The sequence below is a fragment of the Symphodus melops genome (assembly GCF_947650265.1).
Source record: "Symphodus melops genome assembly, chromosome: 6".
Lineage (NCBI taxonomy): Eukaryota > Metazoa > Chordata > Actinopteri > Labriformes > Labridae > Symphodus > Symphodus melops.
Window position 1 is genome coordinate 25587320 of NC_136696.1, and position 19815 is coordinate 25607134.

Consider the following 19815-nt stretch of genomic DNA (forward strand, 5'->3'; position numbering starts at 1 on the left):
GTTAATCACATCATTATCCGCCTCTTCCGTCAGTGTGCGAAGACCAGATAAGACAAATACACGAGCTCAGGTCCATTCATGTAAATGTTGTTGGTGTCAGTCATGTGATTCTTTTTGACTTCAGCCAGGACCCTCACAGAAAAAGTTCACCAGAGACAATGACTGATAAAACATGATTTGAAAGTTACCACATGTTTCCAATGCACATAGTTTTACCGCCTGCTTTGCTGCAGACAATGGGCAAACAACCTCGTAGCTATTACGTTTTTTTGTAAGTTGAGGAAGGGCTTGTCACATAGCAACCTTATTAACAACAAATGCAGCGAGTCAGAAACAGTCGATGGTAAGCAAACCTTCAGTCTATCGTTAAATAGATTGATGAGCTTTATTAGCTGGTCAAACTGGAGCCAGATGAGGATCAGTTTTTGTTTGACTTCTGTGGAAGAAGGTGCAAGCTGCATTACATTTAATATTTACAATCAGCAGTTAGATTTTGGATAAGCAAGAATATTTGTTTTCAGGTGTAACACTTTTAAGAATCTCTTAGATGTTACTCATTAATCCAGTGCCTTTTGGGGATATCTTTAATGACACTTTGACTGAGTGTTTCCTCCCAATTTCAGGTTCTAGATGTAAACAGCATGAGTGGGCAGTCTGAGTCCGCCCTGCACCTGAAGTCCCAAATGCATCAGCTGCTGGGGAGGAACGAGGAGCTGAGGCAGGAGCTCAAATGTGCCCGCGAGGAAGCCACCAGCAGCTTCAGTCAACTTGCCTCAGCCACAGAGAAGGTACACCCGGCCGCAGAGTCCAGGTTCAAAAGACCGATTACAAAAAAACCACAACATGAATGCTAATCTTGATTCACCACCTATGAAGGTGCTAATAGGGTCGTCACAACTTTTAAGCATAACAGTAACAATCACACAATGTTCATGTTCAAGGTTCTTTTGCACCCATTTAAGGCGGAAATTGAAGAATTATCCTCTAATATGTTCACCCAAAGAAAGAATTTTCCCACAAATTTCAGAGCCGTTTTTGCCAATTGCCCTTGAAGCAAACATTTTCAGGCTCAGGATTTGTTTTCACTTTAAGCCCTGTAATTATGTTACATCATGAAAAATAGATATCGTTGCCCTCGCTATGGGCGACCCGGGTTCCAATCCGCCCTTTGAAAACAGAACGCAGAACAACAAACCCACAGAAGTTGCCATCTAAATATTCTGAGTGTCTCAGAATATGAAGCCTTAAATAAACAAGTGAACCCTAAACAGACTTTGAGTCTGTTTTGAATGTACTTGTCATAGCCACAAGCCCACTTAGTCTCTGGTGGCAGTTTTCAATTATATTCCCAACAGTATGGTCAACAGACTTCCTGTTTGGGGCCAAACCCCCATTTACCCACATTTAATTCACTTTTTCATGTCTGACATTTGATCATCTTTTTTTTTTCTCGAGTCTCTTAGATCCACACAGTCCGGTTCATTCAGGGACACTTCAAATGCTAACAGCTGACTTTCAAAACAATTAAATTTAATTTAAAAAAACTTGATTTGTCCCCGGGGGGCAATTCAAAAAATGTCTGAAAGTTCTAACAGACGTGTTAGGCAATTAACATCATGGCAACTGATAGAGACTGAATCTTTGCCTGACACATTTTCAGTCTTTTACGGTCGTAAGAATGACTGGAACTTGACGATGAGCAATCCATCTCCTCCGATTTTAACATGTTGCTTGTGTTTTGGGTGTCAGGAGAGCAAGGCTAATCGAACTTAGAGCTTATTTTTTATAGAGCACATTACATTTTATTGAATGAAACAACTGCCAACAATGTTTATTAGTTTACATTTTTTAACTTTGTTTGAGATCAATAAGACGTATCATAGCTCCTCATGAAGTCCTCCACTCTCTTCAAATTGATCGTATATCTTGTGCTTTTTTATTCCCTTGTTTGTTTCTTTGGCTCATGTTTTGTATTGAGTTTATTTTTGGAATGACCCGACTCAAAAAGCCAACGGATCTGTTTTAAATTATTGCTCTGAAGAAACAGACTCACAATGTAACAGCGAATAACAAAAACTAAAATAAGGCAAATTATGAACACAATACGAGGTATGTGATGAAATTAAAATAAGTTAAAACGAGAAGATGAGAGATTCAACAAAAAAAATCAGCGGAGGAGAACTTGATGGGATTTTTAGGACATAACTGACACTCTATAGCTGTTAGCATTGTCCTCGTGTGTCAACGTCTGATTTTTATCAAGCCGCAACCTCTTGTGCTTAAAGAAATAAAGCCGAAGTGCAAAAAAACCTGCAGTTCCAAGAGCGTCCACTTGAGGCTGGCTGCAGAATCCCTGAACGTCACATACACACCCCATTTTCTTTTACTGCACAATTCACATCTTTACAGCCTGGTTCCTGGCACATAACTGTACAGGATATGAATTATTTAACATCTCATCTGTTTTTAACTTTTAAAAAGATAAGAGGTTTTTTTTATGACTCACTGAATGTAACTGTTTGTCAGGGGGCTTAACATCTGCCTCAGCCAGCTCCAGCTTTTTGCCTGTGCTTAGGTTGACTTCAAGTGAGGTTTTGACAGCATTTCAAATATGGCTTCCTCCAGCGACGGGCTGGTCTTCTTCAGCAACCAGTGACTGACATCACTGAGACTTTGTTCATATTTTTATAGAGTCTATGATTTTTATGGATGCTTCTCAATTTCAAGCCACATTTCCAGAGGCGCCAGTAAAGACCACAACATTGTAATGCTCTTCCTGTTTTTTCATGGCCGTTAGGTGAGCCAACTGAAAGGTGAATTGGAGCTTTTAAGGAGGGCAGGCAGCGGTGGAGTCGTCCTCCGACCTCTGACCCTCCCAGAGGACCTGGAGCCCAGCAGCACCGAGGTCATCAGCTCTCTCAACGAGTACTGTGTCCGACTTCTTCAGGTCAGTGCCTCGGCCTTCCTCAGACGTGGGCTGCAAAATCTTCAACTCAACATCACATCACAATTCAAAATGGAAAAAAAAAAAAACCTGTCATGATTTTGTTTATCAGGAGCTCAAGAACAAGGAGGAGCAAAGCGAGAAGCTCGTAATAACACTGGAGCAATACAAAGAGAAGTTTTCCGTTGTTAGCCACCAACAAGGACTCCTCTATAAGGAATATCTCAAGTTAGTTAACAAGAACCTTCCTCCAAGCTTGTTACTGTTTTTTTAGCTTTGCATAAAATGTCAAACTGTTGTGTTTTGTTTGTTTGTTTTTTCCCAGTGAAAAAGTGGAGTGGCAGAAGAAGAAAGAGACATTAGCAGAAAAAAACAACCAGCTTGAGGAACAGGCGCAGGTGGATGCTGTTAGACTCCAACAATTTAAAGTAAGCCAGATAAATAAATGCTTCTAATGTTAAGCAGACCAAAGTGCTGCGAGATGGACTACGTGAATGGTTTAAAATGTACCTGGAGCATTTTATCATGTGCCTCTCGTTCAACCACACACACACACACACACACACACACACACACACACACACACACACACACACACACAAACATGCACACATCAGTGCTTTTGGATGTTTAATGTTCACAGCCTGCAATGTGGAACAGGATCTGCCATACATAAATCTCACCAAAAACCCTCAACTCCCCAATTTTTTTGCCTGTCAATTATCCTCCAAGTCATTAAATGTGAAGTACACATAAGGGGAACAGACCCCTGAGTCTGTGAAGCTTTTTAAAATACGAGCGAGACCCTTGAGTGGATTAGACACAGATTGCCTCACAGCATGAAGGACCAGGTGTTTAACCTCTCACATGTTAGACAGAGGTCCAACATGTGTAAGTCCTATTTGAAGTGCTTTTTTTTTTTTTTTTTAACAAATGATTAAGTGCAAAAATGGATGAGACGTTGTTCAAGAAAACCTAAGAAACATTTTGTAAATATTCCTCTGTCACGATTCTCACCTCCTGCTGAGTTTATCCCTTTTATTAAACATGAATCTTCAAACAGCCTTGTGTTCATCTCCCTCCTACAAGGAGCTGCTCGACACACTCCAGAGGGACCCAGAGGAAATCAAGAGGCAGTGGAGCGAAGCGTTGCGCAACGTGACGGTGCTGAAGGTCAACGAGAAGAAACTGACACGTCGCTACATCACCCTGCTGGAGCAAGAGCAGCACCTACGCAGGGAGAACGGCAAGCTGAGGGAGGAGAGCAGCCAAATGCAGGCGTCTGTCACCCAGAGGATGGGCTACCTGCAGAGATTCAAAGTAGGGAGACAGGAAGTTCACCTCCATATAAAAGAAAATCTAACCCTTCTGTGTGTTTTTTTAGCAGGGTATACTCACATCTGGTAAATAAAAGTGTGGAATTAATCAAGTCAAACAAGGCTTTCGTTTGTCCGACTGGTTAACAAGTAAAAAAACCTGTTTTGTTATTGTCAATCGAGAAATATAAATCCCAAGTATACAACATTAAGAAAAAGATGTGCCAGAGGAATTGATTGTTTCCCCTTTTTGTTGCTTGACAAATGAATTTCCCCGTCTATATTTATAAACGTCTGATGGACTCTTGTAAGGTCGAACTTTAATCACATCGACCATGGCCACAATCCTGCAGCCAGCCTTTAGGCAATAAAGCAGAATGAAACAGTACAGTGCTTTACAATGCAGGACTTGATGGCTGCTTTAAACTGTTGTCTCCCAGCAGATAATAGATGATTAATTATGTCTTAATAACTGCCCTCCAGATGTCTAGTCTGCTGATTTTCCCTCCTGACTCTGCAGACTGCAAAAAAAGGAAATGATGTTCTCCCCGCTCACAGCCGTTTAACAGAAAAGAACAACTATATCATTATACCTCCCATATAAAGATAACACTACTGGAGAATTCAAATACACAACACAACCTCTTATGAGACTGAGTGAGATGTCAGAAACACACGACTGCATGTGTGAAAATGATTCCTGTTGTGTGTCATGCTAAGGAAATGGCTGCCTATAAGATCGCAGCACTGCAGAAGGCTCTGGATGACAGCGTGCCCTCATCAGACCTGGAGAAGGCCAACAGACAGTACACAGAGCTGACAGTCAAATACAGAGACATGCTGCAGAGGGACAGCCGCCTCATCCAGAGGACCACTGACCTTGAACATTTGGAGGTATGAAAACACGTTTTACTTTAAATCTCCAACAGCAGCACCGTCTCTGATACTTAGCTGTGCACTGTGACTGACCTTCGTTTGCCTCTTCCCCCCCGTCCTTATCTTCAGAACGAGAACGAGTCTCTGAAGGAGCAAATATCTTCCATGAATAAAGAGCTGGAGATCACAAAGGAGAAACTGAATACTTTAGAACAAGCATGGGACAACGTCAGTGCTAATGGTGAGAAAAGGCTAAAATGACTATATATGTTGCTTTATAAATAATTTCCTTGATATAATATGTTTGCCTTTTAAATGCAGCTTGTTGTAGAGTCACATTTCTGTCTAAAGAATTAGATAGATGAGTAAACATCAAGAAGCATGTCTACCTTAAGGAAATGTGTTGCAAGAAGGATATGCATGTTTAGAGCTTGTGTAAGGATTGTTGGCAGAAACAACCTCATGTATGCAATAAGCTTCGATGTACTCTGTGTTTAATCCTCTGTCTTTACACCGACGTTCTGATTCAAAGCCGTATGTTTCTCTCTTCATATCAGGAGGAGAAAACAGCATGGATAAGGCGGACAAGGCGCTGGCTAACAATGAGATGGTATCAGCCGCCAGGCGGATCACAACTCTGGAGATGAAGGAGCTGAACGAGAGGCAGAGAGCTGAGCATGCACACAGAATGTATGAACAAATGAAGAACTCCCTCAGGCAGGTGGAGGATCGAAACTTAGAACTGGAGTCAAAGTTTGCAGAGGTATGACGCCAAGGACAAGAAAGGAGCGGGTTTTTATCTGACACAAATGAGACTGGTTTTTGCTCGGGGCAGTGGTAGTTGTTGTTCCAATTAATGTGCTCGGTGTCAAAGGCTGACGGTTCACCTCACAGAGATGCAATCTTAAAAATAAGCAATACATGTAATGTAAACATGTTAGTTCAACAAACCCTAAAAACAGCAAACAAGAAATCAGTTTCATGAGAAAGTTTTTGCTTCGTGCTCACCATTTTTCCCCAGGGGTCTTTGACCAAAAGAACATCTTGAAGCATTCGTACCTGTGGTTTTTTCTCCCCTTAGTTGACCAAGATGAATGTGGAGGCCCAGAGGGTAGAGCGGGAGCTGAGGGACGAGCTCGCAGGCAGCATCAGCAAAGCTGTGAGTGACGCTGACAGAGCCAGGATCGCAGAGCTGGACAAGGCTGAGGCTGAGCTCCGCATCGAGGTTTCAAAGTACGTGCGCTTCAAAATCCAAGAGTTCAGAAGTAAATGACAAAACTTTCTGAGGTTATTGGATTTTAATTACATGTGAAAGAATGACTCAAACTCATAGTATTTACTGAGTTTTATGAAGGCTTTTAGGCCAAATTATATTCTTGGTGTAAAGGATGTGATGTGATGTGATGTGTGTGTGCGTGCGTGCGTGTGTGTGTGCGTTTGTGCGTGTGTGTGTGCGTGCGTGTGTGTGTGTGTGTGTGTGCGTGCGTGCACGCAGGCTTCAGGAGGTGTCTGATGTGGCAATGATGCAGGCCACTGCTCTGCAGGCCAGACAGCAATCCAAAGAGCAGGAGATGGAAGCTTTGAGGAGACAAATACTGGACTTGCAGGTAAAACGTTGTTGTTGTTGTTGTTGTTTACAGATAAACATAATCTCTGTTCTGTTCATCAAAAGTGTACCACACTTCAACAGTAATGCAAAACTAAAAACACCAGTGCATCCCATGTGCAATGCATGTGTTATTGTTCTTTTCATTGCTGCTGACTTTGTACCTGTTTTTATTTAATACGGTTTTATTTACTAACATTTGACATGTCTTTCTTATTAGAGAGATATTAGATATTATTACTCCTATAAACGTATTGTTCAAATGATTTTACCCACATTTGACAATCGTCACACATCATGAATCCTGACGCAGTGGACGACTAACATCTGGTTCTTATTCATGTCATGAAGTGGAGACTGTATGAGTCCAAACAGAACCTCTCCAGCAGTCAGTGAAGTACGTTAATGATGTCCTCTCTTTCCTTCAGTCCCAGTCAGACGAGAAGGCCCTCATCGTGCGTCTCCATCAGCACATCCTGGCTCTGCAGCTCAGTGAGTCAGCTGCTTTGTCCAAACTCGAGGCCGCCAGCACTCGCATCCAACAGCTGGAGGTCTACAAGCTTCGTGCTGAACAACGGCTGGACGCCAGCGACTCCGCCCTGTTCCTCGCCCGTCAGGAAGGCAGGAACCGCTGCAAGCACCTGCGGCAGACCGTCCAGTCGCTCCGTAGGCAGTTCGCTGGAGCGCTACCGCTCCCCCAGCAGGAGAAGTTCTCTTTGACCATGGTGGGTCTACTGGAGGACAAAGCAAATGCCCAGGAGGAAAGGAAGAAGGCGGTAGAGGAGAGGAGGAGGGCCGAAGGAAAGGCGGAGGAATTGCAACAGAGACTTTTTGGCCTGGAGGAGCTTGTATCAACACTGAAGGATGTGAAAGGGGCGCAGAAGGTTGACTTAAAGATGAAACGCTTCAACTTTAAAGAAAATTACACAGCTACTATTATAATCTCATTTATCCGCCGGACACCTGTCAACATCTCTGAACATCCAACAGGTTATCGAGTGGCACAAGAAGATGGAAGACGCACGGCTGCAGGATCTGAGGAAAGGCCGCGAGCTGGTGGTCCAGAAGGAAGAGATCATGTACCTGAAGAACCTGGTGAAGGAGCAGGAGAGAAGCATCCGCTCGCTGGAAGAGGAGAGTGTGCAGCAAAACATGGTGAGGGTCACACAACAAATTTGACAAAGCTGTGAGTGAGGCTGATGAGCTCCACATTGACATTTTGATGTATGTGTGCTTTAAATCTTTTTTTTACAAGGTCATTGAGGTCACTGAAGTTTATTGAGTGTGATTACAAATTCAATCAATCTTGTAAAACCTGATTGATTTATTAAAAATTCATTAGACACAAATTTCCAAAGCTGTGAACCAGCTGGAGATAATTAAACAGAAAAAAGGATTTTTGTGGCATGTTTACTTTTATCAAAGAAAAGAGAAGCGTTGAGAAACTCACAGTTAGAAGTAAATCTGTTGATACAGTATAATTAGAGATACGTTATTTAAAATGTCTGCAGCTGCTCCTGTACAGAACTTAAGCATTAAGAAATATCGAAGTGTGTCAAAGAAATAAGATGAAAGTAATAGCTGACACTTGAAGCAGCAGAAGTTGTAGAAGTTGGTTGTATTGAGGCGATTGAGAGTAAAAAAAAGTAATTCATAAAACTCCTCTCTTCTCATGATAAGCTTCAAGATGAACGGCAGCTAGCGTGGGATCAGCGCGAGGTGGAGCTGGAGCGCCAAGTGGATCAGTACGAGAAGCACCAGAACGAGATGCTGAGCAGTGCTGAAAAGGCAAACACGTCAAGCTAATCATACTTATGAACACAAAAGGAAGGAATATGATTACATGCTTTATTGTCTGTGGTTTTCAGTTCGAGGACGGGACTGGATCACTACCGGACCCCAGTCTTCCTGTGGCTCATCAGTTAGAGTTCGCGTTGCGAAAAATCCGAGAGCACGTCCGCACGATCTTGGACACACAGGCCACCTGTAAAAGTCTGGATGAGGTATGCTGTTCAGCTCCTCTTCACCTATCCTCATAAATCAAATGCACAGCTTATTACCCTTTTTTTTTTTTTTGCAGAAGTTGAAAGAGAAAGAAGCCGCCATGTGGACGGCGGAGAAGAACATCTTGTCCCGGGATAAAGTGATCAATGAGCTGCGTCTTCGGCTCCCAGCAGCTGCCAACAGGGAACGACTGCTGGCTGATGTTTCCAATCACGTAGAGGCCCAGTCGGACTATCAGCCCGCCCTAACGCTGGCTCACCAGACCATCAAAGACCTCCAGGGTCGGCTTGACAGAAAAGAGGACGTTGTGCAGAAATACCAGAAGCAGTTATCTCAGGCCCGACAGGTACAGCCATGCAAGGAAAAAGACTCTCACTGAAACAAGTCAGGCTTTTTAATGATTTTTAAAAGAAATAAGCCAGAGTCACGTTTTATCAGGCATGAGCTGTAGTTTGTGTTTAATTTAGTGCCTGTGGTGAGATCAAATAGATAAGAGCTATTTCCACACACACATTCAGACTATAAAGTTTGACCAAGGAGTAAAAGTGTTCGTCTCTTTAAATCAAAAAAAAGTCCCTGACATTAGAGGGTTCAGTGATAATGAACTCTTTCTACATCCAAAGTATGTAAATCCCTCTGTGCCTGCTTGTCTCGGCCAGAGGCAATAAGTTGTCCGATTGTACAACAATCTGTCCCGTTCTTGTGTAAGAAGTGTCTCACATACGCCTGGAATTACTCAAGAACGAACAGATTAGAATCGGGTTGTAAAAAGTCGAGGACATTCTGATCTCTTAACAGTTTTTTTGGCCATAACTCAGGAATTCATTCACTATTTCAAACCAAATGTTTTTGACCTGTACTGCAGTGAATGTGATGTCACAAAGACCTTAAGAAGGAAACATCTTAATTGGTTAAAATGGCCAATTGGATTGTTTGATAAAGTCAACAGATTTTTTTTTTTTTTTTTTTGGGGGGGGGGGGGTTGGGTCAACAGTACGGATGACCGCCGTCACACCTGCTGTGACTCCACCTTTGTACTTTAACCCTGAACCTCAAAAAGGTCTAACGTTAGTGTCCCAGTGTGTCATTTCAGGCAGCGTAGGAGAAGCAAAAGAGGAAGAACACACGTGAAGAAATATGCACACACTCTCTCTGACACACGCACATCCCTGTTTCATCCTGCTGGATCAGCTGCTGACACACACTTTGTTCTGCCTGTGTTGCACCCTTACTACCACCTCTGAGGTCGGCCTAGCGTCTGAACAACTGTTGCCACCCTCAGACTGCCTGCGTGCCTTTCACACAGATGTTGAGGTTTAAGAATCCCGCGAAGTGTGAAAAACGCTGCAGAGAAACACAGAGAGACAAATTCTCTGTTGGAAAGTATGTTGAGCCTGTACATGGTTTTGGTGTGACCTTTTATTGTTGTTTCCTTTTAATGATGTTTCCTTTACTTAGTTAAGCCGTCATAACGTTGGGAATACTAAGCAGTGTGAACTGCAACTTGCCGAATCGATGGAAACGTAAAACCTTGAGACGGTGGCTTTTGTTCCTTGCTGCGTTGAAATAAACCCTGTCGTCCTCCAGGATCAAGAAGAGATGATAAAGAGACACCAAGAGGAGCTGAGATCGCTGCATCAGAAGTTGGACTTGCACACAGACAGCTCCTTGGACACCTTTAAACAGACGGCAATGGTACGCATGATTTATTCTTTAACTGTCCATGTTGTGTTTGGATTTTCTGAGTCGTAATACAGGTTTTATTTTTGGCCATGACAGTAATCATAGACGTCATATTAGCTGTACCTGTCAGCATACGGTACGTTATTATTCCATCAATGCATTCTCACTGAGATTTGAAAACATCCACTTTTCTTTGTGTCTCTTTAACACCAGAGTTTGATGAAGAAGCCCACCCTCAAGGTGCCAACCACCAAGCACCTGGAGCGCCTGGCCGAGCTGGAGCAGGCGGTGGCCGATCAGGACGTCTCGCTCTCCTCCGTCACCGAGAAACTACACCGGACCGCTGCGGACCGAGAGCGAGAAAGGGTCGCCAGGGAATCGCAGGCTAAGAAATACACGGAGGAGCTGTCAAAGTGACTACACCTTTATTAAACCTCATTTCTTCATTAACAGCCTTTCCATTTATGTTCTTTTATTTTAGTTTTGAGAACTTTAACCTGGAACGGTCTGTGTACACGATGCGACTCGCTGCAGGACGATACAACTTGACATGGTGTGATTCAGTACGATACGTGTCGGCATGTTACGAATCGACATGACATGAATCGACACCACACAATAAGGCGCAATTTGATTCGATGTCAATTGATACAATATGATATGACCTGACACAGAACGACAAGATACGATAAACTTTACTGTGCCCTTGTGTGCTGCACCCATTGAGCTGCCCCTACAGTAACATGCAGTATAATAATAATAATACATTTTGTTTCTTGGATGCTCCTTTCAAGTCACCCAAGGTCACCTTACATATGATAAAAGCATAAAATAACAATGCAACATAACATGCAGTGTAATAGGCTTATAAAGGCCTGATGTGCTTTAGTCCATTTTTGTTCATGTATATACAGATGGATACTTTCAAAATATGCCTCACTCCTTCCTATAGGTTTATCCTACTCCAGCCTTAATCCCAGATTACTTAGAACTAATGCAACTGTAGGCAATTGGTTAATGGAGATCACAGCGGGGGTTACAGCTAATGTGGGAAAAGCCCTGTGCAGCGGACTGGTCAGCAGGTCATGTCAGTGTCGGGGCATGCTTCAGAGTCCTAAACAAACCCTGACTAACTTCCATATTCTTTCCTCTTATGTGGACTCTGGAGGATTTGGTTTAATGTCAGTGTCGAGGAAAAACAAGCTGATACTGTCTGACAGTGAGGAGCAGGGTGAGTTTAGCACCCTTAAAGCCACTTAAGAGGGTAATTAAAGGAGACTGGATGTAATGGGGTTAAAAGTTTAATTAAAAAAAAAAAAAGGCTTTTAAGAGTTCATCAGTCCATTTCAGTCCTATGAGAGTGAATTCACCGACCTGTATTTGATAAAAAAAAGTTAAGCCGGATGATTAGTCAGGGTAAGTAAATAACTAGCCTGTGTGTTTGACTTCCAAACCAGGAAGTACATGGAAATATCTCCCAGCAGAGTCGAAATATTTCGGCCATGTTGCTTAAAGTTTCCCACTCAGACTTGGAGGGTGTTGGGAGTCGTATGCTGCTTTGATCTTTTACATTTCCTTTTGAATTTTTTAAACATGCTTTCAATAAAAATCTGTCGTCAAGCCTGGCTAACAGTCCGGGGGTATTTGTCACAGGCTGGAGGAGCATCACGCTGCCCAGATGAAAGCTCTGACCGAGGAAAACGAGGAACAGCGGAGTCATGTAGTCCAGATGGAGAAGGAGATGAACTCCCTCCGGACCGAGCTGGCAGCGCAGAAGGAGGCCAACGTGCGCTCCCCCAGCAACACCATGAAGAATCTAGTCGAACGACTCAAAGCACAGCTCGCCCAGAAAGAAAAACAGCTCAAGGTTGGTCTCAAAACATTTCAGTTTTCATTCTTTTGGAGGAATGAGGAAATATCGCCCGTCTTTAGAGGAAGATATACTTCATTAATCCCACGACAGGAAATTGGGTTTTAGACTTCGACTTTCTTTGTTGTCATTCAAACTTGAACTTTACAGTGCAGATAAGAACATGCATCGGGAAGTAGTGCAGGATAAAAAGAGCAGCAAGTATTTACATGAGGGAAGTAGTAAATAGATCCTGAGCTGGTGGTGAGGGGGGTTTGGTGCCTTGCTCAAGAGCACATGGGCAGTGCTCAGGAAGTCAACTGGCACCTCTCCAGCTAACAGACCAATTTTCCAGATTTGTTCCTTGAACTAACCCACGTCCCTACACACTGAGCTACTGAGCTGAAGTGTAGTTGAGTAAATCATTTTTTTTAGTCCAGTTTAAACCAAGTGTGTCAGAGGGGAAGAAATAGATAAAGATCCATTAACCGTAATATGTTGTTTGGCTTCCACCCTCATTGCATTCATCATGGGCTGACATCAGGCTCTCAGTAAGGCTCTGCTGGAGCTGCGGAAGGAGATGACGTCAGCTGCCGAGCATCAGGTCATCGCCAGTGCTGCACAAAGAGAGGAGAGTCTCAACGTCCAGGCGCTGGTTGACAGACACACCAAAGAGCTGAGGGTGAGCGGCATCATGTCTGTGGTCCATTACCGTCATTTGTCAATTAGCTGAATAACTGACATACAGAAAGTCTTGGTAGTAAATGAATTAAAGTCACACAAACCTGCTTCAGCTTGTCGAACACTCGAAGCTTTATTCCAGCTGGAGGTTGAAAGTTTGCGAGCTTAAATCAAATAAAGCAACAGAATGCTGTAAATGGAGAGAGTTGTGTTTAGAGAACCAGTCACATTTCACAGGAATAATTAAAAATATTAATAAACCAAGCAGTTAGTATAACATTGATGGATATATCAGTGTGTTTTTGTCCAGCTCAAAGACCAAGGTTTTTCTGCTCCTTCATGGCACTCGGGGTCGTGCTTATTTGTTGCTATTAAGATGATTTGTAAAATATTTACGAAATTAAAACAACAGGGCCACAGGCTATGATCCTCCAAGCGGGCGGCCCGGGTTCAAGTCTGACCTTGGGCCGCTTTCCCGCATGTGACTTCAACTCTGTCCCCTTTTCTTTCCGGATAAAAGTAGAAAAGTGCCAAAATCAATCAGGAAAAAAAGAGAAAGAACTAATAAAAATGCAATACACTACAGTATTAAAGTACTCATAACCACAGTGTAGTACACATTTAGTGCAATTGTGATTATTCCAGGCAACAGCAGGGTCAATTGAAAGCTCAGGAGTGTCACCAAATGTATCTTTGACTCTGGAAAACTCATCTGTCCAAAGGTGAAAGTGCAAGAACTTAATGAAGAACTGCAAGCTGCAAAGGAGTGTGTCAGAACAGCGAGAGGCCGAGAGAACACCCTGAAAGAAGAAGTGGACAGCCTGAACCACGACCTCCAGAGGACGCAGAAAAGCCTGAAACGTGTGCAGGCTGAAAAGGAGGAGTGCGAGTACGAAATCCAAGAGCTGAAGCAGCAGGTCAAGAGGCTCAGCAACGCCCTACAGGTGAGAGTCTGAACGTCAGAGCATTGCCTTATGTGCACACGGGCAGACATTCTGTCTTTGATTTGAAGAGTGCAGAAGAAAAGCCCCCGTCTCAATGCTGCCTTATTAATGGTGCCATGCTAATCGTTTTCTCTGTGCTGATTTAGAATCAACCAGAAGCTGACGGGAAGGGGCTGACCTTGGAGAATCTGCAGAAGAAGATCAGGAGGCTGGAGGCCGACTTGGAGAAGAGAGCGGAGAAAAAACCTGCGAAGGATGATTATGGAAAGGTTTGAGCATAACACTTTGATGCGACAGACATTCTACTTTATTAGCACTACTGTCATCAGCATCAGTATGGTTGACTTTTTTTCCCCTGACAGACCAAAGAGGAAATAGTGCGTTGGGAGGAGGGGAAGAAATGGCAAGTGAAGCTGGAGAAGATGAAGAATTCAGTGAAGGAGAAGGAACGAGAGAGTGAATCCTTGACGAAGCAGCTCAGCACGCTGAGAGACCTCTATGCCAGGTCAGACACAGTAGATCTCAAGCAGGTGTTCTCTGACCTTTTCAACCTCTGGGTTCATGATAGAATGACTTGCATTTGAAGCTGCAATACATCTCCCCGTAAAGTTAGGACAAGGGTAGGAACGGCAGATGTTTGCAAAACTTGAAAGAAAAATCTGGCTCGTCCCTTTTTCAGGATGCTGAGTCGTAAAAAAAAAAAAAAAAACAGGAGATACGTTTATGATGCACAAAGACTCGCAAACACTACACAGAACAGTTAAAAGGGGACATATGATGCTCTTTCTTTCACCTTTTCAAACAGTCCTCTGTGGTCTAACTGAAACATCTGTGCTGTAACTAGATCAAAATATAACATGAATCAAGCAGCAGAGGAGGTTTGTGACCCTGTAGAAACCAGCTCTCTCAGAACGCTCCGTTTTGGTGTGTGTGTCACTTTAAATGCGATGAGCCAACCTGAGTTTGCCCAGTAGACATCACTCCTCTGTAGAGAGAATAAAAATGGCGGACCTGCGCAAAAGTTTTGCTCTCGGCTGGAGGTGGAGGTTCACATTCGTCTGCATGCTCAACTATTCTTCTCCCTTAACTGCTATTGCAACACATTTATGTTGGGGTGCATGTTTTGTTGTTTGTTGTTTTGTTTTTTTTATTACGTGGTCGCCTATGACTGCAAACAAAGGTTTAGTAAGAGTTGGTTTGCCGTGACAACATGCAGCTGATCCTGTCGAGCTTTGGTTTAGTCGTCAATGAGAGAAGGTGACGAGATCTCAGCTCACTGGGGTTTTATGGTGTGTTCGTGTGCAGACTGGAGCAAGAGAAGAGTGCGCTGCAGAAGAAGCTGAAGGCTCGAGGGGTGACCGTGGATCAGGTGGTGGGGGTGCGGTCTGCTGAGATGGAGAAGGACGTGGAGGAGCTGAAGAAGAAGAATACAGAGCTCGAGACAGAGATCCTCACTATCAAGTAAATAACCGTCTTCACAAACATTTACAGTGGTTCAAAAATGCTGTACAGGCTCAGTGTAAAAAATGTAGGAAGTGCATGCTGACTCAGAGTACTTGTGTATGTTGAGCATCACTTTTAAAACAGATGCTTTAACAGGAGGCCTCGTTTACATAATAAATTCAGTACACATTTATTCCTTTACATTTTGCAGCTATGATTTTTCATCAATTTAGATGTTAAAAAAATAAAAAGAGAAGCATTACACAATCTTTTAACAACACATTTTAAACCAAAAAACACAGATGCATACTGAACACCAAGGCCTTCAGGTAAACTTCATCAGAATCCACTCCTGCTCTGTTCACTCTGCACACTGATCTCATAGTGGGTATAGGTGTGCCCAGTCAGTGAGGCAAGGAGCACCACACACACACACACACACACACACACTGAGTGGATCACTGTAGGATGAAGGATACGGAGTGGGCTGAACTGATGAGTTTAATGCTGGCGTTTTATCGCTGAATATGACCCTGAGGTCAAACTGAGGTCACTGATTCTAATCTATATCCTCATAAATAAATAAGACCCGTAGAATTTTGATCTCCAGCATCTTCAGTGTCGTGGAACTCTCTTTATAATCTCTCACATCGCAGCTCACACGCGATTGAATTACGCCTGTTAAATATTAAGTGTTAATACGCGTTTAGCTTGCAGTCTATGCTCATCTGATGGCCGCAATGACGTGTCATTTTTGAATGAGGCCAGTGATGGTATCAGTCAATAACATGTCATGGTCAATATTCATTTATTACAAGAACACATGTTAACTGTCTTTATGGAGGTCATTCATTCAAACTTGAGACAACTCAACAAGAGAATTAATCACACATATACACATAGAGCTCACACACACACACACACACACAGAAGCAAAGACAACACAAGCAGTCAGTAACAACACTTTAACAGAAGGTCAGATGAAGCTAAGGCTAACTGTGAAGCGCCCCCTCGGATTCATTAGAGCCAATTTAGTGTTTGATTTAGGATTCAGGAGGGACATGTTGCAGATACTGTAAAAAACATGAAGGACAGACACTGACACTGACTTCTTTATTGATTTCATTATTGCAGAACTGAATGATCATTTCACTTTGCATATTTTCCTCACAGATTTACAAAAGTATAAACCTCTTACTATTGTCTTTTACACTCCATTATATTGACTCTGAACCATTTTACAAACTTGCTGCTATTCTATTCCAAACCAGTATAGGACTGTCCACTGCTGCTACTGTGTACAGTATATATCTTTATATCTTAATAAAACTTGTCCATTTATTTTAGTGTTTTTCCTGTTTTTCGTGCTACCTGTTTCTGGAGTCTGAATTTACCTGAGGGAACCGTCCCAAGGCATTAATACAGAAATGTATCAGACGTGAGGTTGAGTCATGACTAATAATCTCTAAACTTGCAGACAACACCAAGCTTTGCCTCGAGATGACGCCATGGAGAACCTGACCCTGAGGAATCGCTTCCTGGAGGAAAGACTGCACTCCTTAGAGAGCCAGATATCCAAAGAGCCTCCATCCAGACCCTCTGTAAGTAGTCCTCGACATGCACAACACCACTGCTGCAAAGATTCAGTCAGAAGGATCCAGATAATCAGGAGTGGGAGCATGGAAATGTAATGAAGCGAAAAAGTCTTTTTTTAATGGCTCTGGGCAGGTGACGTCTTCAGACTGAGGCGTCATGTTGTCTGTGCGTCTGCAGAGCAATCTGTACATTTCATCTTTTTCAATAAGATATTCACAACAAGCCTGGAGGGACATTCTTCAGATTTGGCACACGTCATCTGGGACACAAGGATGAAGTGATAGGATTTGGGGGGCTGCTCACGGGATCAGATCTCAGAACAAATGTGAAATTGATGGCACTTTGGTGAAAACAGTTGTGAATTCTCTTCCTTTTGATGTCACATTTGCTCGAGGGGAAAAAACACTTTCATGCCAATTCTTTTTTTAAACTCTCACACTAACTTGTAAAAAATACACCCATTGGCTGGCGGTGATTTGTTGGTACTAGAAGTTCATCAGGCAATCAGTTTGTGACGCCGTGTGTCTCCTGAGTCACTCCAGGAGTTGTTGTCCACATACTGCGTCCCTCATGGTGCAAAGTTTTTCTTTTTTAAACTGGTGTCGCCGCAGGAATAAGACATGAGGTAAAAAGGAAGTGCTATCCTAATGTTTACAATCAGACGGGCAAAGCAGAAGGCGACATGACAGCACGATCGTGTCAACCCTACGTGTTATCAGACGCATCAACAAAGAGTGGATCAGAACATCCCGGGGAGCAGTCACACCTCGATGCTCACTGGTTCTGTGATATTTAAACGCCGTCTCCCCCGTTCTGCTCCCTCACCCTGAATTTTGCAGAATATTTCCTCCTGCGATCCTTCCCAAATCAACACACCCCGACATCTCGCACTAATGTTAGCGCGCAGCAGTGGTGTCCAAACTTTGTGTCATGTGGGCAGAAATTGTCGTGTTAGAATCGCTCACTGGGCCACCCGTTGTTTTATTTATATATATATATATATATACATAATTTTTATTTATTTTTTTAAATAATGTAAGGAACTATTTTCTATTGAATATATATTTATTGAATATATTTAACAGGCTTTGTAGAGCTCTCTTGCTAACATGAAACAGAAAAATAACAAAATATGCCTGATCTGAATGAGGCCTCGCACCAAAATCTTCAGATTCTTCAATTGAAGTCAGGGGCCGCAAAAAATCCCAGCAACGGACACAAATGGCCCCCGAGCTGCACTTTGGACTCCCCTGCCGTGCAGGAACAAGTCGTCTGTTTGCATTCACTCGTGTAGCTCACCAGGAGTTTTGTGCATGTGAGAAAACAAGGGGCGGCATCAAGCATGTGACCACCCAACATAATCATCTCAAATCTTCTTACATGAACTCATAAAAAAAACGCTCTCCCTGTTACATCCTGATGAATCCAGCATAAATGTATTTTTTTGCAGTGAGCCTTCGTTGCCATGCGTCCTGTCCTGGATTGGTTCCTCTCCTACTGTATTTATCATCCCGGTGAAAAGGATGTGCAATGTATTGAGATAGATGTTATTAAATATTGAAAACAGAAGACGTTTCATTGCACAGAATATTTATTGCACTTTTTGTACACATGGTGTTCATCGCTGCTTTGTCGTAGAAGTCGAAAACATCTCCACTTTTCAGCGTGATCCAGATGTTTCCCTTCCCCTCTCTTCATTCATCATTCTTCTCTCTCTCTCTCTCTCTCTCTCTCTTCTGCGTGTCTCGTCCTTCCCTGGCGCTGGATTTAATCTGATTAACTACCTGTTTAGGGGGAGGCTTCGTCCGATGCTTTGAGAGGGATTTCTTCTCTTACTTTTGATGTCGGGGATGGGTCATGCGGAGGGAATGCAGCTCAAAGCCCTGTTGAACCCTGCTGTCTCTGTGAAGCTCCTGAAGGCCCCACCGACCAACAGGGGGAGCCAGAGCAAGACCAGACAGCTGGAGAAACTCAGTCCAGCATCGAGGGAGCAGAGGATGCTGGTGTGGGAGAAAATACGGCAGCAGAAGCGAGCGAAGAAACTGAAACAGATGTTATGGAAAGCACTCGAGATATGCCAGGCGATTCAGAAGTTCATGTGGCTGAAGAAGCACAGGACCAAAAAGGAAATGACAGTGATCCATCAGAAAGAGCAGGGTCAGGGGAGTCCTCCTCTGAGCCTGCTTCTGCAGCGAGAGGTGATGATGTGAGTGATGCAGCGATTAAAGACGATGGAGACACGGGGGATGAAGTGGGAATCGGCGAAGAAAAGCCAGATGACACTCGGCAGCACCATGAGACTACAAGGGAAGCAGCAGAGGAAGATAATCTGCAAAAGTCTTATTCAGCTGAAGCGGATGCAGATTTGAGCTCCACACCAACAAAAGGTCAAAACAGGTCGAAAGAAAGGGATGCTGGTTCGAGCAGATCTCACAGATATCTGAAGGTACTGCAGGCCTCTGTAGTCACCTCGCTGAAGTGGTAGTGCTGTGATTGCGTTCCAGTAGATGTGGCAAAACTCGAGGCATGAAACGTGTGTGGTTGTCACAGTCTCAGATTTGAAACGAATCGAGTCAAATTCCCACAATTTCCATACCAAACCAAAAAAAAAACCTATAATTGGGTAATTTCTTTTCTTTTTTTTCTTTTTTTTAAACCAAAAATGCAAGTTGCAATGCTTTACTCTTGCATTTCCCTTTGCACCAGCTTGGTTTGAAATACGATGACACTTCTGAAGCTTCAGACGGCTGAAGATAGTCGGGTAGTGTGTGTGTGTGTGTGGGGGGGGGGGGGGGGGGGGGGGGGGGGTAGTAACTGACACGCAGTAACTGCAACGAGGACTGTAGTCTCTGGCTCCACCTACTGAGCTCCAC

General features: G+C 43.3%; 1 protein-coding gene across 1 annotated transcript in view; it reads left to right on the forward strand.

The window, feature by feature from the left end:
• Positions 1–19815, forward strand: part of cep290 (centrosomal protein 290) — a 37058-nt gene that overhangs the window by 10927 nt on the left and 6316 nt on the right. Inside the window, exons 19-42 of the mRNA XM_079345405.1 lie at positions 624–788; positions 2798–2947; positions 3057–3172; positions 3270–3372; positions 4034–4264; positions 4981–5154; positions 5266–5377; positions 5694–5899; positions 6218–6369; positions 6632–6743; positions 7171–7626; positions 7733–7897; positions 8423–8530; positions 8611–8745; positions 8823–9092; positions 10334–10441; positions 10643–10842; positions 12083–12296; positions 12823–12960; positions 13682–13903; positions 14050–14172; positions 14266–14408; positions 15209–15364; positions 16824–16947. Coding sequence (XP_079201531.1) covers positions 624–788; positions 2798–2947; positions 3057–3172; positions 3270–3372; positions 4034–4264; positions 4981–5154; positions 5266–5377; positions 5694–5899; positions 6218–6369; positions 6632–6743; positions 7171–7626; positions 7733–7897; positions 8423–8530; positions 8611–8745; positions 8823–9092; positions 10334–10441; positions 10643–10842; positions 12083–12296; positions 12823–12960; positions 13682–13903; positions 14050–14172; positions 14266–14408; positions 15209–15364; positions 16824–16947 — 4083 coding nt within the window. The remainder of the gene's footprint in view (positions 1–623; positions 789–2797; positions 2948–3056; positions 3173–3269; positions 3373–4033; positions 4265–4980; positions 5155–5265; positions 5378–5693; positions 5900–6217; positions 6370–6631; positions 6744–7170; positions 7627–7732; positions 7898–8422; positions 8531–8610; positions 8746–8822; positions 9093–10333; positions 10442–10642; positions 10843–12082; positions 12297–12822; positions 12961–13681; positions 13904–14049; positions 14173–14265; positions 14409–15208; positions 15365–16823; positions 16948–19815) is intronic.